This window comes from Ursus arctos, unplaced genomic scaffold (genome assembly GCF_023065955.2).
Source record: "Ursus arctos isolate Adak ecotype North America unplaced genomic scaffold, UrsArc2.0 scaffold_12, whole genome shotgun sequence".
NCBI lineage: Eukaryota > Metazoa > Chordata > Mammalia > Carnivora > Ursidae > Ursus > Ursus arctos.
The window spans coordinates 13,431,838-13,451,560 of NW_026622786.1; the positions used below are offsets into that span (position 1 = coordinate 13,431,838).

Genomic DNA, 19,723 nt, shown 5'->3' on the forward strand with positions numbered 1-19,723 from the left:
TAGGGCTCGCTGCTCCTCGTTCCTCCGACCCACTGCCCGCGGTAACCCCTGCCCCTAAACAATGTTTACACATGGCTCCCACCCGCCTGCCAGGCCCCGATGCTTCCCTCCGGCCCGTGGACCAGGGATCGAAGACCGAAGCACAGGGAGCACACCTGCGGACCGGACAGGGACTCTCCGCCCTTTACCGCCCGGCCTCGGCAGGATTTAGTCTCTCCCGGCTCCCCTGGTGCCTCGGTCCTCCACCCCTTCGGGCGGGGCTGCGAGTATGAAAGAATCAGAAACAGCTGGGCGGCTTTCCCGAACCAGAGGCCAGGGTGGGGGTCCTGCTGAGAGAGTGGAAGCCCCGGAGCCATTTCTCCCCTTCGCTTTTCCATCCTTCCTCCTCCCCACCGCCCCCTCACCCCCTCCGCCACCCAGCCCCTGCACACAGCCCCGAGGCGTGGTAAATCCGGAAGGTGTGGGGAGGTGCCGACGGCTGAAAGTGACACCCCTCTTCTCTCCCCGCACTCACCAGGCAGGATGGTAGAACCTTTGGGGTCAGAGTGGCCCTCAGAGAGATGGAAAAAAAAAAAAAAAAATTAAAACCCTGGCCTTACAACTTGGAGAGTTTGCCTGGGGAATGGCCCTGACATCTTCTCCAGCCTCAGTTTCTCCTGCCTAGCCCCTCATTCCCAGGTGTCTTTCGTGCCTGTCCCCATGATTTATCTAAACCAGAAAGCCTTGTTGTAAACAATGGGCTGGAAACTGCCCCCCCTCCTCAACACCAAACTCACTGTCAGTTTTTGGTTGGGGGCGGGCCTGGGGGGGAGGGGGCGGTTGTTCGAGGGGGATGTTAGAGACGCCAGAGTGTGAGTGGACAGGGCACAGCTGGCTTCAGAGATGCTGCAGGCGTCCAGCGGCAGATATGGGGGAGAAGGGCTCAGAAGGACCTTTATCCCCTCTCCCACCTCTCACTCCTTTAACCTCACTTTCTGTGGCAGGGGACAGAGTGTATTCATTAATTAAATATTTATTTACGCCCTACCGCGTTCCAGACTGTGCTAGGCAACAAGGACATGTCAGTGAACAAAGCAAAACAAAACAGTTTCTGCCCTCATGGAGTTTATCTTCCATTGAGGGAAGATGGACGATATACAGTAAACATCAGTGACCTACGTATTTTAGAAAGGGTAGGTACACTGGGGAAAATAGAGTGGTAACCAGATGACCAAGCTAGGCTCATTAAGGTGACATTCAAGCAAAGACTTGAGGCCAGGGAGAAAGCCAAGCAGATTCCTGGTGAAGAGCATCCCAGCAAAGGGAACAGCCAACACAGAGACCCCATGGTGGGTGTGGGCTGGTGTACAAAAGCTAGCCAGGGGGCCAGCCTGCTGGGGAGGAGAGGAGTTCAGCTAGGAACCCTGGGTGGCCTACGTCCTGCAAGCTGGGGGATAGGGGTGGAAAGTAGGGGCTGGACTGGAGTTCCATAGAAGTGGGAGAGGGTTGGATACAAAGACCAAAGACCAAGCAGGGCCAACATGCAGCCCCACACATCCCTCCCTGCCAACCAGCTGACCCTTCCCTCCCCTTCTCTCTGTTCTCTCAGTCTGGGAGGCTCCAGTTGCACCCCCCCACCCCCCGTGTCAGACTCTCTGCTGAGTGTCCCTGAGAGGGGCAGGTGAGAGAGGAGTGGGCCCAGGCTCATTCCTGGCCGGGACCCTCTCCTTGAACCACTGTTTCACCTCCTCCCAGCCCAGCCCCACCCTGATGCCGGCATCGGTCTACAAGGTCTGCAAGCTCTGGCAGCCTCTCCCAGACTCCCCTGTGTGTTTAGGCCTGGGTGTGACTCTGGCCCTGTGTTTATTTCTACATATGGGCCCGAGGTTGTGGGGGGGCTGGAGATGATCCCATCAGCCCTAACCGTGCGCGGACTCACCCACATGGGCCCCAGACTCACTTCTGAGGCCCCTTCTTTGGCTTCAGCTGTCTTCACAGTCAAGCGGGACCGTGTCCTGGCACAAGACAGATGCTCAACTATTAAAGCATGTTGCTGAGCAGAGGGGGCCCCCAGAAGCAGCAGCGGCTCCAAAAGCAAGGGCGGCGGGAGAGGGGACAAGACTTCTCCTCAGGGCTTACAGGCTACCTCTGCTCTAGAGTGGACAGCCCAAGATGGGGCTCTGCTCCTTCCTCTGCTTCTTCCCCTCCCCTCTGAGCCCCCAGTTCTCCAGGAGGAACCCCAGGCTACAGGAGCCAGCTGACTGCAAGAGCTGCACTCAACCACTTAACTAGAGAACAAATACGGAGCCATAGAAGAGGTTTTCTGGGATCTGCCACTTTGGACTTCAGATCTCAAAATAAACTTCCAGTCTCAAGGTCCTAGACACTACTGGAGAGCTCAGCTCCTCACGCAAGGGCCTGATATGGGGCTTCCAGCCAGAGGGTCAAGGCCAGAGACTCAGGCTAGGGCCTGACCTCTCCCACCGCCCCCCCCACCCCCTAGCCCCTCTCCACCCTAATGGGGGGTGGAGAGGAGTCACTGATTTGGGAGTCATGTTCCAGTCTGGAGGGTGCTGCATGGAGTCAGGTTGGCACTTACTGAGCACCTGCTGTATGCCCCACACTGACCAGAGCATCCTAAAAGATACAGAGGGAGAGAAAGGGTCTTGTCTTACTCCCCAGGTGTTTCCAGGCAAATACAATAAACCCACCTGAGGGGCGGCACGCCCGGCCCTGCTGTTCAGAGCTGCATATCCCAGATTTAGTGGGCAGCATCAGCAGAGACCTGAGGAAGAATTCCAGACCCCCGCCCCCCCAAACTGGAGGCCTCTAGATTCCCTGGGGCCTCCAGCAGGTCCCCTTCCACCCAGCCAGCGAACCAAGTCTCTCTTCTTCCTCAAGGTGGCACCATAGCCTCCTGCCTTCTCAAAAGTGGCTGCCCGAAGGAGAAGGGTCCCCCCCCTCACCCTGGGTATCTAACCTCATACTCTGCTCCCCTGTGGGGACTACTTTCACTCTCAGCTGTGTGGGGCTGAATGATTTTGAGTTTTTACTGTCCCTTGGATGGGAGCAGAGATGAGCTGAGGGGAGCTCGGGTGGTGTGGGTAAACAGCTCTTACTCCACCCGGCTTGACCCCCCTGAGGAGGCCCCCCTCTTCCCTGGGCCCCTTTGGTGATGACCTTCTCTCTTTCCTGGTGGGTGGGAGGTGGTGTGGATGGTAATGAGCAGAGAGAAAGGCCGAGAAGGGGCTGGGGGGAGGTTTGGATGGGAGTCAAGGAATTCCTGAGCCTGCTGCTTGCACAAGGGGCCCTGAGACGCCTTTCCTGAGGTTTCTTTGCAAACGGAGGCAAGTCTCATTTGAAATGGGGCCAGGTTCACACAGGCCCCTCGTGCCCCTACCCCATCTCTCCCTCCCCAGCCACCCCATGCAGGTGTCTAGGGAAGAGGATAGAGCTTGGGAAGAACCCAGGGGCGTTTAAGGGGGGTGAAACGGGGAATTTACTCTTTGTACACAGCCTGACCGGCCTCTCCTTGGTATTTATGAGCTCCCAGGCGAGGCATGGAACGTGTCTCAAAGAGGCCAGGCCAAGAGGGCTTTGGAGGGAAGGAGGATACAGCCCAAATCAGGGAAGGGGGCTCGGTGGGGCAGAGCCAGAGACAGGGACCCTCTTCCTCCCAGCCAGTGACCAAAGAGGAGAATAGATCCTTCCCCCAAGGGGCCTGGGAGAAAGGAAAACAGGGAGCTAAGGGAGAAGGAAACGAAGAAGGGAGGCTTGGGGAGGCTTGGGGAGGCTTGGGGAGGCGGAACCATGGGGGTGGGGCAAGGGGGTCTGGAGCCTTTTAGCACTTTGGCTGCAATCAGACTGGAGCCAGGCGGTAGGCGGGCTCACAGCCATCCTGGGCGGGTGGCCCAGGTTCTGTGTGAGGCCAGTGGGTGTGCTGCTGGGATTCTGGGTGGTCACTGACCAGCCTAACCCCAAGGGAGAGAGGTTCCCACTTTGCCCCCAGCCACCCTCTCCCAATCTGCCTGTATCAGATAGTCTAAACGCCAAACTCTCTTTCTCTGCCCGCCACCTGTTCTGGGCCTTAGAATGTTCTGGAAGCGAGATTTCCTTCCAATGGTCACAAACGTGCAGAGCCCATATGCCTCCCACTCTGCCTCCCTCAGTTCACTCTGCCTCTTGCTCTCCCCATGTCCTCTCCAGGTCTGTCTCTGTTTGGCTCATATTACTATCATGCTGTGTCCATTCCTATCTTTCTATGTTCGTCTGTCTGTCTTCCTTTGTCTCTGGGTGTGTCTGTGTCTGCCGGCCTTTCGTCCTCTGTCTGAACCTGTCTTCATCTTTCCCTCTCTTTATGACTGTCTCTCTCTCGTCTTTCACTCTCCATGTCCTTTCTGGCCCTCTTGGTGTAAGGGTCTGTGTTTTCCCTCTCTATTCCCCACCCCCCCGCCCCGTGTCTCTTTGTTTCTCTTTGTCTCTGTTCCTGTCTTTCTCCTGCTCTCTGTCCCACACTTCCCTGCGCAGGCCTGCAACACAGTGCAGAGTGCATGCACTGGACTGAAAGAAATCAGAAAACCGGAGTTTCCCCCTCCACTCAGCCATGCACAATTTCCATGCCTCTAAAAGTCACTTTTGCTCTCCTGGCCTCAGTTTCCTCACTGGCAAAACAACGAGGGTGGACATCTCGTTCCCTCTGTGGGGGCCAATTTCTGTCTTTATCTCTCTCGTTTCTTGTAGCACAGCCCACCCAATTCTCCAAGGCCTCTGCTTCTCTGTTCCCTAAGATTTGACCCTGGAGCCGGTTCTCCACATCCTTCGGACCCCAGTGGAAAGGAGTCTTTGACACTGTCAGCCAGCAGGCTCCAAAAGGACTCCTCACTCCTTCACCTCCTTAAACATCAGGGTAGACAAGGTCCCTTTCTGGGGCCATGTCTGGCATACAAACCAGACTAGCTCATCTCTCTAATCCTCTTTGTGCTGGGGCCTCTGCCAGGCAGGGACACCCACAGCGCAGAGCGAGGATGTGTGTGTGTGTGTGTGTGTGTGTGTGTGAGTGGGGGTGCAGATTCTCGGAGAAGGCAAGACCAAGGTTCTCCTCCCTCTGGTACCCCCTCCGGCCTGAAAAGCCCAAATCAGCAGCCCTCACTGTATAAGAAACCTCATCAGACTTGAGCCAAATCAGGGTTCTCAGAATCCCAGTCTGCCCCAGGCCCCAATCTCCATTTCTGCAGTGTCTCCAGGGCTGGAGAAATCATTCCCAGAACGCACCCCTTCTCCATACATAACTAATGGCATATGTGCGAATATTATTCTGTAGTCTAGGAAAAGGGTGCTTCCATCCCTTCTTGAAAAGCCTGGAAAGCCTGGAGTGTGACTCAGGGCACAGGGGATATGGGGAGCAGGGGGAGTAGGACGTCCCCCGGCTTCACACTCCGAGTTGGAGGCCTCCAGCCCCTCTGAAGTTTCATTTGGAGAGGTCTTTCTTGGCTGATAAGATCAAAGCATTCCCTCAGCCAAATCATTACCTTATTTTCCAGGCAATTATAGAACTTATTGTATCAATTAGCCGGGTCTCCAGCTGCAGCCGGTTATCTCCGTCTCCCGTGCGCTCGCAGAAGAAAGGGTCGGCCTGTCCGAGCCGGCCGGCCGAGACGAAAGGGCGGGAGCGGGGCCGGGGAGCTGTCCGGCGGCGTTCAGCAGAGACGGGCGGGTGGCGGGCACGGGGGCGCCCTTCCGAGGGCTGCAGAACCCGGCGGCTTCCCGCGCGTCCCGCCACTGCCGCGGGAGCGCTCCCGTCCGCGGCCACCCGCAGGGCGAGGCGGCTGAGCGCGGGGCGACAGCGAGACCGTCAGGCCAGGCCGGGGCCCCGGCTCCGCGGAGGGAAGCGCCGAGCCGGTCAAGAAGCTGGTCCCTTCCCCACTCGCTGGTGCGGGACTCACTCTGTGGGCCGCGCGCCCCGCAGTGGCCTTTCCTGGAAAGGCACGGCGGGGTGAGCTTCGTCTGCGTGGCGATTTGTGCGTTGGCCGACTTGGAGAAAACCTCAGGACCGAGTGCGTGGCACGGAGAAGTGGGTGTCTCCATGGGGGCGGGAGTGCGGCTTCCTCTGATCCTACCTGGTCTGCCATCCCTGCAAAACGACGCTCACACGTGGTGTTGGGGTCAAGTGGGAGGGGGGTCCCTTAGAGCTGCTGTTCTCAAACTTTGTGGTCTCAGATCGCCTTTACACTAAAACTTATCAAGGATCCCAAAGACCTTTGATTTATGAACGTTATAGCTCTCCATATTAAAAATTACAAGGAGGGGCGCCTGGGTGGGCGCCGCTCCCTTGGGGTCAGGTCGTGATCTCAGGGTCCTGGGATGGAGCCCCACGACTGGCTTCCTGCTCCGAGGAGGCTCCCTGCTCCCGGGCTCCCGGCTCGGCGGGGTGTCTGCTTGTCCCTTTCCCTCTGCCCCCCCCCCTCCAGCTTGTGCGCGCGCGCTCTCTCTCTCCCCCTCTCTGTCTCAAATAAATAAAATCTTCAAAAAAAATTACAAGGAATACAGGAGCCAGCTGAGAGTGCTCCCAGTGGCCAAAGCTGGACAATTGGAGCAACAAAATAGTTTTGGATTATAACCCTAAGTATAAATAAATATGCATGAATAAGCACTGATACGAATAAATGAGTAAATAAATACAAAGAGGGGAGACGAATCTCCCATGCAGAATTCCAAATAATTTATGTAGTTACTCCTTGAGTATGGGCTCCAGGTTGTAACTTCCTTACAAGAGTACAGAACAGAAAAGTGGGGGGGGGGGGGGACTTTACAGCGGAGAAAGCTGACAAACCTCAGTCAGGTGATCAAAGCCAACATCAACAGTGATAAGTCATGTTGATGATATGTACCCTGGATATGATGTGATGGGAAAGACACTTTACCTCTGTGGTTTTCCTCCCCATAACCCCTGTGTAATCATGAGATTGATTCACACCAGTGGAATCATCCTTGCAACCCAGAGATAAATCCCACTTTATGATCCTTTATCTTTTTTTATAAAGGTTTTATTTCTTTATTTGAGAGAGAGAGCACGAGCAGGGGCGGGGACAGAGGGAGAGGGACAAACAGAGTCCCCGCTGAGCAAGGAGTGTGACACCTGGCTCAATCCCAGGACCCTGGGATCAAGATCTCATTTGAAGGCAGACACTTAACAGACTGAGCCACCCAGGCACCCTGGTATACGATCCTTTTATTGTGCTGGTGATTCAGATTGCTGCTACTTTGCTGAGGATTTTTCCATCTATATTTATCTATATTTGTCATTGGCCCATAATTTCCTTTTTTTTTTTTTTTTTTTGTAGCCTTGCCTGGCTTTGGTATCAGGGTAATAGTAACCTTGTCAAATGAGTTTGGAAGGTGTTTGTTACTCATCAGTTTTTTGGGCAGCGTTGAGAAGGATTGACATGAATTCTTTAAATGGTTGAATTCATTAGTGAAGCTGTCTGGTCCTGGGCTTTTCTTTGTTGGAGATTTTTGATTGCTGATTCAACCTCCTTATTAGTTACAGGTCTATTCAGATTTTCTGTTTCTTCATGATTCAGTCTAGGTAGGATGTATGTTTCTAAGCATTTATCCATTGTTTATAAGTTATCCAATTTCCTGGCGTATAATTGTTCACAGTTGTCTCTTCTGAGCCCTTGTGTTTCTGTGGTATCCCCTGTAATGTCTCCTCTTTTATTTCTCATTTTACTTGAGTCTTTTCTCTTTTTCTATTAGTCTAGCTAAAGATTGGTCAACTTCGTTTATCTAAAAAAAAAACACCACAAAACACAACCAGCTCTTAGTTTTGCTGACCTCTTCTGTTGTGTTTGTAATGTCCTATTTCATTTATTTCTTCTAACCTTGAGCTTAGTTTGTTCTTTTTCTTCTTCTTCTAGTTCCTTCAGGTATAAAGTTAGGTTGTTTATTTGAGATCTTTTCTTTTTTTCTTACCGTAGGCAATTATTATGATAAACTTTGCTCTTCGAACTGCTTTTGCTGCCTCCCATATTGGTATGTTGTGTTTCAACTTTCTTTTGTCTCATAATATTTTTTGATTTCCCTTTTGGTTTCTTCTTCAATCCATTGATTGATCAGGAAAATATTGTTTAATTTCCACATATCTGTAAATTTTCCTGTTTTCTTCTTGTTCTATACCACTGTGGTCTGCAAAGTTCCTTGGTAAGATTTCAACCTTAAATTTGTTGGGACTTGTTTTGTGATCTAACATAATTTATCCTGGACAATGTCCTGTGTGCACTTGAGAAGAATGGGCATTCTGCTTCTGTTGGATGGAATGTTATGTATTTGTCTATTAGATACATTTGGCCTCAATCGTACTTCGAATCCTGTATTTCCTTACCAATTTCTGTCTGGATGATCTAGCCACTATCATAAATGGGGCATTGAAATCACCTTCCATTATTGCATTGCTGTCTGTTTCTGCTTTCAGATCTGTTGATGTTTGCTTAATATATTTAGACATTTCTTTTTTAAAAAATTTATTTGAGAGAGAGAGAGAGAGCACTTGCATGAGTCGGGTCATGCAAGAGAGAGAGAGGCAGAGAGAGAGGGCAGAGAGAGAGGGAGAAGTAGACTCCCCAGGGGCTTGATCCCAGGACCCTGAGATCATGACCTGAGCTGAAGGCAGACACCTAACCCACTGAGCCACCCGGGTGTCCCGATATATTTAGACGCTTCGACGTTGGGTGCATATATATTTATAAGGTTCTATTCTCTTGATGAGTTGATACCTTTATCATTACATGATGACCTTCTTTGTCTCTTGTTACAGTTTTTTACTTAGTCTATTTTGTCTGATAAAAGTATAGTCACCCCTTATCTCTGTTTCCATTTGCATAGAATATCTTATTCCATCTGTTTACTTGCTGCCAATGTATGTCCTTGAAGCTGAAATAAATCTCTTAAAGACAGCACATAGCTGGGTCTTGGTTTTTTTTGTTTTGTTTTGTATTTTTAAATACATTGAGCCACTCTATCTTTCGATTTGAGTATTTAGTCCATTTACATTTAAAGTAATTTTCTATAGGTAAGGACTTATTGCCATCTTGTTCATTGCTTCTGGCAGTTTTGTAGTTCCTTTATTTCATCCTCTTTGATGTCTTCCTTCGTGATTTGATAATTATAGTGGTATACTTTTTATCTTTTATGTATCTACTATAGGTTTTGCTTTATTACTATGAGCCTTACATAAAACATCTTATAGTTATAAGAGTCTATTTTAAACTGATAACTTTGCTCATATAGAAAAATTCTCCTTCTAAAAAACATTTATTTATTTATTTATTTATTTATTTATTTATTTATTTGAGAGAGAGGGAGAGAGCATTCATGGGGTGGGACAGAGGGAGAGGGAGAGAAAGAATCCCAAACAGACTCCCGGCTGAGTGCAGAGCCCGACACATGTTCAGTCTTACAACCCTGAGATCATGACCTGAATGGAAAAACCATCTATATTTATTTATTTGACAGAGAGAGAGAGAGAGAGCGAGGGAAGGTGCTCTGTATGGACAGTGCTTTTGGCCTCATATTATGAAACCTGAGCCTAACCCAAGGTCACAAAGACATTGTCTTGTGTTTTCTTCTTCACGTTTTGTAATATTAGGTTTTACATTTAGGTATTCAATATATCTTGAGCGAATTCTTGTATGTGGTGTGAAGTATGGATCAAAGTTTGGCTTTTGCATACAGATGTCCCATTTCCCAGCACCGTTTGTTGAAAAGACTATCCTTGCTTCACTGCGTAGCTTTTACACCTTTGTAAAAAAAAAAAAATCACCTGATTACATATTTGAGGGTCTATTTCTAGACTCTCTATTCTGTTCCATTAATCTGTTTATTTTCATGCCAGTACCACACTGTCTTAATTACTGTGGCTTTATAAGAAGTCTCAAAATCAGGTAGTGACATCTTCCAATTTTGCTCTTATTATTCAAAGTTGTTTTGACTATATAAAGCTCTTCACATTGAAAAAAAAAGTTTGAATTATCTACTTCTACAAAAAAGGCCGTTGAGATTTTGACTGGGATTGCACTGCAAATCTATCGAGCAATTTGGGGAGAATTAACATCTTAGCAATATTGTCTCCCGGTCCATGAACAACACAGCATATCTGTTTATTTAAGTCTTCAGATTCTCTCAGCAATGTTTTATAGTTCTCAGAGTACAAGTCTTGCACATGTTTTGTTGAACTTATCCTTAAGTATTTTTAAAAATTTAATGCTATTTTAAGTGGTATTGCTTATTAATTTCTATTTCCATTGCTAGTATAAAGAATATCTTCTGTTCTGCAACCTTGCTAAACTCACTGATTAGATCTAGTATCACTTAAAAAAAAAAATAGAATCCTTTCAGGGTTCCTGGCTGGCTCAGTTGGTAGAACATGTGATTCTTGGTCTCGGGGCTGTGAGTTTGAGGCCCGTGTTGCGTGTAGAGATTACGTTAAATTTAAAAAACAAAAGAATAAAAAAATAAAATCTATTAGATTTTATACCTAGAACATTAGGTTTGCAAATGCAGACGGTTTTACATCTCCCTTTCCTATCTGGATATCTTGTGTTCCTTTTTTTTGGCTTACTGCCCTGGCTCATACCTCCAATATAATGTTCATAGAACATGGGTATTATTGCCTTGTTTAGGGGAAAGCATTTAGTGTTTCATAATTAAATTGGATGTAAGCTGTAGGTTTTCCCCTGATGTCCACTATCACGTTGAGGAAGTTCCTTTCTATTCCTGGTTTGATAATTTTTTTTTACCTGAAATAGATGTTGTATTTTGTCAAATGGTTTTCCTGAATCTGTTTTTTTCACTCAAAAAATTCGGCATTATTTTTTTCAAAACCAAATGCTGGGACATGATTATAAGTAACCAATGGCATTAGACATTGGAGCTCATGGATAATTACAATAGCCACATTCCAAAATATTCTTTTCCCTGAGAGTAAACTTTATGAAAGTTATTCTTCCAGAAAACATAGTAAGTATGGTAATGTAGCAACCAACTTGGGCTCATAAGCCTTTGAAATTTTTAAGTAATCTTCAGTGATGTTGATCAGAACATTCTTTTATTGTGGAATTAATTCTCCAGTCTCCAGAACTGTATCACCTGGGAATATTGACATGATCACATAGTTTTCTTTTTGAATTGTTAATATGGTGCATTACATTGATTGGTTTTTGAATGTCAAACCAATTTTGCATTCCTAAGATAACCCCAGTTGGTCATTATGTATTTTTACATATTATTGGATTTGGTTTCTTAATATTTTTTAGAGATTTTTGCATCCTTGTTTAGGAGGGATGTTGGTTTGTAGCTTTCTTGTCTTGTCATGTTACTGCTTGGTCTTATAAAATTAGCTGGGGAGTGTTTCAACCTCTTCAACAGTCTGGAAGAGTTTTTGTAGAATTCTTTTTTTTTTTTCTTTAAATGTTTGTAAGATTCACCAATAAATCCATGTGGACTTAGAGTTTTCCTGGGTGGGCGCCCCTGTTTTCTTAATTGACCTGAATCCTTTCTTCTTTTTAAAATAGACGTTAGTGTTATAAATTTCCCTCTTAGTACTGCCCTGTGTCCCACAAATATCAATATGTTGCCTTTTCATTTTCTTTTGTATTAAAATATTTTCTCGGGGCATCTGGGTGGCACAGCGGTTAAGCGCATGCCTTCAGCTCAGGGCGTGATCCCGGCATTCTGGGATCGAGCCCCGCATCAGGCTCCTCCGCTAGGAGCCTGCTTCTTCCTCTCCCACTCCCCCTGCTTGTGTTCCCTCTCTCGCTGGCTGTCTCTCTCTCTGTCAAATAAATAAATAAAATCTTTAAAATAAATAAATAAATAAATAAACAAACAAATAAATAAAATATTTTCTCATTTCTTCTTTGATTTCTTCCTTGACCCATGGGCTATTCGGAAGTGTGTTATAATGATCTATCAGGTGCTTGTTCTTTGCGTCCTCAAAAATCTCACGAATTCTGCTGCATTTGGTTGGAGTATTCTCTAACAATTTACCCTTTGTCTCCTTATATTTAAAGTGGATTTTTTGTAGGAGGTCATGGTTTTTAATACAAACGGACAATCTCTGCCTTTTATTGGGTTGTGTAGACCATTTCATTTTAAGCGATTATTGAGATGGCTGGTTTTCAATCAGCATTGCTATTTTTCTATCCGTTCTTTGCTCTTCTTTTTCTTTGTTTTGAATTGAGTATTTTTTATGACTATTTTTATCGCTTTCATTGTCTTATGAACTTTGTTTTGGTTTTCGATGGTTGCTTGAAGGCCTACAGTGGACATATTTAACTTACCACGGGCTAGCTTCACATGCTGTATTGACTCACGTATAGTACACACCTCCATTCTCCTCTCAGGCTTTGTGCTATGTTGTCATACATTTTACTTCTTCCTATGTTATAAATCCCACAATGAATTTTTATTTTTTATTTATTTTTTAAAGTATATTTATTTATTTGAAAGAGAGAGCACAAGCAGGGGGAGTGGCAGAGGGAGAGGGAGAAGCAGGCTCCCCACTGAGCAGGGACCCTGACACGGGGCTCGATCCCAGGACCTTGGGACCATGACCTGAGCCAAAGGCAGAAGCTTAACCGACTGAGCCACCCAGGCACCTCTGACAGCGAGTTTTTAAAGAGATTTAAAGAATAAGAAAAATCACCTTTTACATTTACCCACATCGGTACCATTTTTAGTGTTTTTCATTCCTTTGTGTAGGTACAGACTTTTAGTATCATTTTCCTCTTGCCTGAAGTACTCTCTTTAATATTTCTTGTACCACAAGTCTGACAGTGATGAACTCTTTTTTTTTCTCTTTTTTATTTATTTTTTATTATTATTTTTTTTATAATGATTTTTTATTATATTATGTTAGTCACCATACAGTACATCCCCGGTTTCCGATGTAAGGCTCGATGATTCATTAGTTGCGTATAACACCCAGTGCACCATGCAATACGTGCCCTCCTTACTACCCATCACCGGTCTATCCCATTCCCCCACCCCCCTCCCCTCTGAGGCCCTCAGTTTGTTTCTCAGAGTCCATAGTCTCTCATGTTTCATTCCCCCTTCTGATTACCCCCCCTTTCTTTATCCCTTTCTTCCCCTACTGATCATTCTAAGTGATGAACTCTTTTGCCTTGTGCATGTCTAAGAAAAGTCCTTATCTTGCCTTCACTTTTGAAAGGTATTGACACTAGGAGTAGAATTCCAGGTTGACAGTGTTTTCCCTCAGTACTCTAACTTTATTGTTATGATGCTATTGTTATGCTTGAGAAGACTGCTGTTATTTTTAGTTGAGCTCATCTCTATAGAAGATGGGCTTTTCTACTCCAGTTGTTTTGAAGGTTTTCTCTTTATCACTAGTTTTAAAAAATTTGCTTATGATGATCTTTGGTGTGTTTTCCTTTATGTTTCTTGTGCTGAGGGCACATTGACATGTTTCTGTCTGTGGGCTTATCATTTTCATCAAATTTGGAAAAATTTCGCCATTATTCAAATATTTTCCTTCAGGGACTCTATATTAGGTCACTTGAATTTATCTTAAAGCTCATTGGTATTCTGTTTACTGTGAAAAATCTTTTTTTTTTTAATGTTCCACGTTTCACCGTGGATGGGTTTTATTGCTATTTTTTCAAGTTTAACAATCATCTGTTTTATAATGTACGATCTGCGGTTAATACAACCCATTTTCTTCCCCAGATAGTATGGTTTTCATCTCTGGAAGTTTGATTTGGGTCTTTTCTATCTCTTTCATATCTTTAACGAACTCCTTCAGCATATGGAATGCAGTCAACATAGCTGGTTCAATATAGTTGTCTAATAATGCATTGTGTCGTTTTTGGCTAATTTTCAATTGATTGATTTGTCTCCTAATTAGGGGCCACATTTTTCTGCTGCTTTGCACACCTAGCAATGTTATACTGGACGCTAGACATTGTGATTTTTAAATTTTGTGGTGCACATATTGTTTCTCTATACAAATTCTTAAGCTTTGTTGTGGGGTACAGTTTTTTGGAAACAGTTCGATTCTGTTGAGTCTCGCTTTTAGTGTAAGTGCTGCCGAATCAAGCACTTGAGTCTTGCTTTTAAACTTTTTTTTTTTTTTTAGGTGGGAGCAGCACTTACTCTAGTGTGAATTTTGGCCCACCGTAGAGACAAAAACCTTTTGGGCGCTCTCTCCAGTGTTCTGTGAATTATGAGATTTGTCATTCTGGCTGCTGAGAACGGAAACTAAAAGTCCCGGGTGAGCTCTGAGTACTCTTCCATCTAATCGTTTTGCGTGGTTTCCTCGCATGCGTATGTTGATTAGTATTCAGCTGAAGATTCTAGAATCTGGGGCCTCTGAAGATCTCTGGAGATGTGTCTCATTGCAGCTCTCTTGTCTCCAATACTCTTCCCTCCCAACTCTCAGCTTTATCTCAACTTAGGGAGATTGCCGGCCCATTCCTTGATTACCCCTCACTGCTGGGACCATCATAGGACCCACTTTGCTGGTTTCCCATTTCCGTCCTTTTTTGCCCAAAGTCCAGGCTTCTTACCATGTGCAGGGGCAGCTCAGTGCGTTGCAAACGTTGTTCTCCTTACTTGGAATGTCCTTCATCCCCTTCTTCACTTGAGAGCATCTCCCCCTCCTTGAAGACCAGGACATGTGTCACTGCCTCAGCGTGACCATCGCTGACTCCCCTGGGAATTCACTGTGCTGCCCCAGCTTCTGCTGTTTTTGTTAGTGTTACCGGTCAGCGTTCTCGAAGCTGCATAAGCCACCAGCTATCGGTGCCGAGGCTACGCGTGCCCAGCCGAGTGTGAAGTGTTGATTTGCTCAGTGAAGGCTCCCAACCGCCCTGCGAGGCGGCTTCCGTTACTCTCTCCCCTCTTACTGGTTCGGGCTCCCCCCCGGGCCTCTCGCGGGGACTGCGGTCGTGGGCTGGGGCCGCGGGTCCCCGGAAGGACGCACCCCAGCTCGCGCCCGCGGCCCTCCAGCTGGTCCCCACCTGCCCGCGGCCCCCGTCCCTTTCGGGAGAAGCATAGAGACTCCAACGCCAGGGGGCGCCAGCGATTCAGCTTTCCGACCGAGGGCGGGGGAGCCACGCAGCTTCGCTTCCAGACGCGCCACCGCGGAGGGGGGGGGCGCCCTTTCACCCGCAGCCTCTCTCCGCCCAAGCAACGAGGCCGCCGCCCCGTGCTCCCCGGGGGCTGGGCACTTGCCCGCGTCACCGCCCCTAATTCTCGCAAAACCCTCAGAGGGAGGCTCTCTGAGCTTCATTTTACTGATACCAACAAGGAGGCTATCAGTGACTTGCCCAAGGCCACACGGAGAATGACCATGCCCTTGTTCTGAACTCGCTTTTGCGTCCCGGTGTTCTCGAGCTATGGGCAATGTACCCCCCCCGCCCCCCACCGTCTTCACAAACCGGCGTCCTTCTGCGTTTGTGTATTTAAATCCGGTGCCTCTAGACCCGTAGATCTCCCCCGCTCTGCGGGATTTCTTAGGCCCGTCGGGCCCCATCACTCACGGAGCGGGTGGGGAGGGGGACACCTGCTGCGTCCTTCCCTGAGCTGGCCCGAGATGTCACATGTGCGAGACGTGTGCTCCCGACAGAGTGTACATTCCAGCCCTTCGCATGAGGCTGGACACCGAGTCGGTTCTTAATAAGCACATGGTGAATGGCTGGCCGCAAAGCACGGCGTGTGCGCGCGTAATTAACAGAGCTCAGGGCCTGCACAGAGCCCGCAGCAACAAACACCCGTTGAAAATAGGCGATGGAGGATTTAACAGTTCGACAATTCTGTTTTGTTCTACGTCCTTTCCGTTTGTCTCCGGCTGAGGCTGCAAACGCCCCGAAGGTGAGGATGAGGAATGTGGGCGCGCGTGGCTGGGGGGAAGAGGGGACCGGTACGCCCTGGTACTGGGGAAAGGAGAAGGCACAGGGCAGGGAGCAGAGCTTTCCCATGGTGAGAATGAGGCCCACATAGAGAAACAGAGAGAGAGAGAGAGATGCCAAGATGTGAGTGAGAGCAGGAGGAAAATGAGCCCTGAATAGGAGCCTTGTGTGTGGCCCTATGGTGCTGACTCACCAAGACGCCGGAGAAGGAAAACCCGCGAGGGCTGAAGAACGGGCCTGTATGCTGTGGTCGCCGCTCTAAACCACCCCACCACCCCGAGGACACCCTGTTAGCTCCGAGGCCCGGCCGGTCCTGGAAGGCTTTGCTTGGGGTTGGGTGCGCGGGGGGAGCGGGAGAGTGGGCACCACACAGAAGGGAGATGGGCAAGTCTCTCGAGGCCCTTCCTAGGACAGCTTTGCACCTGGAGTCCAGGTGGGGAAGGAGAGCAGGAGGAGGAGGAGGGCTTGCTCTAAGCATTCAGCTGTCCCCGCGTCCACAGGCAGGTGCAGCCGGTCAGACTCATCAGGATGCTGGTGGCTTCCACGACTCCTTGTCCACACCCGCGGAGCAAGCATGCCTCCTGAGTAAGGGCTTCCCAGCGCTGATGCCAGCCGGATGGAAGCACAGCCTGGAACAGAAGCTCCACCAGCATCCCCACTCTCGGCCTCGCCTCAGCTGTCAAACTGGTCCAGGGACATGAGGACAGGATTTTTGTGGTGACAAGTATGGCAGGCGGCCTGAGGCCAGTGGGCAGAGGGTGAAGCTGGGAATGTGGGGCAGCCCAGGTGAGCAAGATTCAAGCGCAGACATTGTGGAGAAGCAGGTGAGGGGAGGAAGGAGTGCCGGAGGGAGCCGCCGGGGCCGGCCTGGGAATTCGTGGTTCTGGGTCCGCTGGGGGAGGAGCCGTCCATGCAGCTGGGAAGCCCAGTCTGCAGCGCACTAGACAGGTCAACCTGGGCAAGTCGCCTGACCTTGCTGGGCCTCGGTCTCATCTGTGCTATGTCGGAGCCAGAGTCCAGGCTATCTGAGCTTTCTGCCAGCTCTAACATTTGAGGACTCCACGTGTGTAGACAGACCGTCTTTCTCCTTCTTCACGGAAACCCTCATTCCTTCGGTATCCTGTCCCTGCTGAGAGTCTCAAAAGCAAGCTGACTAACGAGCGGATTTGGACTTGGGTGTATGACTGATGATAAGCTAATACTCTTAACACCCCAAATGTACTATTACTGTTTTGACTGTTGTGTGGCCAGTGGAAGGAGAGTGGACTTGACAGACAAACGGGTGAAGGGTTGAATCCGAGCTGTGCCACTGGCCCTCAGCCCCGCTCTGCTGGAGGACCGCAGGCAACTCACTGGGCCTCTGGCGGCCTTAATGACCTCTTGGGTCTAGAAAGAATCACTGCTTCCTAGAGTAGCTGTGTTGATTAAAGGAGGTAACGTGGAAGAGACCCTGGCACCAAATAAATACTCAGAAACAGTGCGCGCCCGCCTTGGGAGGACTTCATCATGGCCCAGAGGAACAGAGCAGAGTGTGAGATGGAGACTGGGAAGCGAGAGGCGGACCAGGGGCGTAACCGTGGCATCTGCAGGAAGGGACAGAGGGGAGGAAAGAGGGAGGGATGGCTGAGCTGCCGTAGTCTCAACAGGGGCTCAGCCAACCCTACAGGGGCTTTGAAGCAGGGAATGACCCTTCAGAGTTCTCTTGATTTGGGACAGGAGGCCAGGGTTTTTTGGTTGTTGTTTTTTGTTTTTTAATTTTATTTTTTTGAGAGAGAGCAAGCCCAAGCAGGAGCGGGGGCAGGGGGTTGAGGAGCAGAGGGAGAGGGAGAAGCAGGCTCCCGCTGAGCACAGAGAAGGACGTGGGGCTCCATCCCAGGACCCTGACATCATGAGCTGAAGGCAGCCGCCTAATGGACTGAGCCACCCCGGCGCCCCGGGGCCAGGTCTTTATACTGCACACCAATCAGTCTTTGGACCTGAGCTGCCCCTTGAAGGAGAGGTGACCTTGGTCAAGTTCATTTCTTTCAGTTCAGGCAATTCCTAGAAGGGGCGCGGAGCCGAGGGCTGTTTACTGTCAGCATTTCCGGCAGCTAGGGTAAGACATCCTTCGTTTCTTTTTCTTCCTTAAGATTTTATTTATTTGAGAGAGAGAGAACATGAGTGGAGGGAGAGGCAGAGGAAGAGGGAAAAGCAGACTCTCCACTGAGCAGGACCCCCCGACCCCAACGTGGGGCTCGATCCCAGGACCCTGAGATCATGACCTGAGCCAAAGGCAGATGCCTAACTGAGCCCCCCATGAGCCCCTAAATCCTTCATTTCTGAAGGGATCTGAGTGTCCACCATGTGGTCTTAGTCCATCAGACTCTGACTTCCCAGGGGTAAGGCCAATCTTGTTGCAACACTCCCAGTAACTTCTCAGAGGCAACCGTTTCACGGTGGCACGGACAGCCACACCACACTCCCCATGCCAGTCTAACGGCAGCACAAACACTCGCACTACTGGGAGAAGAGAAGCTGCTTTTATATCCCTCCACGGCAGTGAGTCACTCACACGTGTCCCAGAAGGGCTCATCTGACTCTTCTCAAAGCTTGATGTTCATTTTTCTCTTTTGCTTATGGAGATTTTGAGGGTAGGAGGGAACACTTATGGGGAATGCAGTATTTTTGCAAGATGGTCCTTTCTCGATTTGCCTTTTCCTAGGTCTTCCCTCCAAGTTATTGGGGAATGTTTTGCAGAGTGCCGTCTCCTTCCACCAGTCCCAAGCCCTTGCAGAAAGCACACCACATGGGTGTCTGTCCATCTCCCTGAAAGAGCACTCTGTTCTTGGGGACTTCGGTGCCTCTGTCTCTGACCACATCCGAAGACTAGGACAAGCCAGTGGAGACAGAATGCACACACAGGGAGATACTGCAGAACCCCGGGGAAAGAATGCTTTGGAAAGAGGAGAGAAGACATTTTGCTCCTTTTCCGGTTAACTTCTTCCTGCCCACCGAAAGCTGGGTGCTACCCCAGCGCTTTCGCCAGGATTACCTTCCACAGCCCGACATGGCAGTTAGCCCCACTTACAGTATTCATTTGTCTCTGTTCACACTCTATGTGTTGATGTTTTGCTCCCCCCAACTAGAATGTGAGTACCTTGAGGGCCGGGAACCGTTCCACTTGTGTTTCCCATCACAGCTACCAAGGTTTCTGACTTGTCTTCTATATTTAAGAAACACTGGTTGCTTGAGGGGAGTTAACAAGAAAGGTGTTATTTATTTTTGGGTGCGGGGGAGAGACAGAGGGAGAGGAGAGAGAATCTCAAGCAGGCTCCACGCCCAGCTCGGAACCCTACACGAGGCTTGATCTCAAGATCCTGAGACGGTGACCCAAGCCGAAATCAAGAGTCCCAGGCTCAACTGACTGAGCCACACGGGCGCCCCTGTTTTTGTTCAACTTATCTGACCTAATAAAGGTCTCCTGGCGTTGGTTAGGTCTGAGAATCCACTCCTGGGGGTGGGGGTTGTTAGGGCGAGCGGAAGGAGCAGTGTGGTGTCCTGTAGGGTTCACAGCTGGTCCATCCTAAGGATCAGCCCGGGTCCCCATCTAGAGCCCCGTCTTGGGCTACTGAATCAGAATCCGCAGGGCTGGGCCTGGGCACGGTTCTCCTCAGGAGAACCCAGGAAACACGAGTAGTGGAAAGTGGGAAGCCCCGGGGACTTCAGTCCAGGCCGGCCCTTACCAAGGCCCTTGTGCGAATCTCTGGTCCTCGACGACCTCATCTGCACAGGGGGCGTAATATGGTGCTTGGACCCAAGTAAGCACTCTTGGCTCTATCATT

General features: G+C 49.1%; 1 protein-coding gene and 1 long non-coding RNA gene across 4 annotated transcripts in view; one reads left to right on the top strand and one right to left on the bottom strand.

The window, feature by feature from the left end:
• Nucleotides 1–19,723, top strand: part of ST7L (suppression of tumorigenicity 7 like) — a 120,089-nt gene that overhangs the window by 89,612 nt on the left and 10,754 nt on the right. The window contains exon 15 of one of the 3 annotated variants that reach the window (XM_057310374.1): nt 14,129–14,263. The exons of the other annotated variants lie outside the window; for them this stretch is intronic. Coding sequence (XP_057166357.1) covers nt 14,129–14,155 — 27 coding nt within the window. The 3' untranslated portion in view covers nt 14,156–14,263. The remainder of the gene's footprint in view (nt 1–14,128; nt 14,264–19,723) is intronic. 3 annotated transcript variants of the gene reach the window in all.
• Nucleotides 498–5,857, bottom strand: LOC130543418 (uncharacterized). The gene is made up of 4 exons (XR_008958748.1): nt 5,508–5,857; nt 2,579–2,616; nt 1,940–1,994; nt 498–551 (listed from the first exon to the last, which is right to left on the bottom strand). It is a non-coding gene; the product is annotated as an uncharacterized LOC130543418 (long non-coding RNA).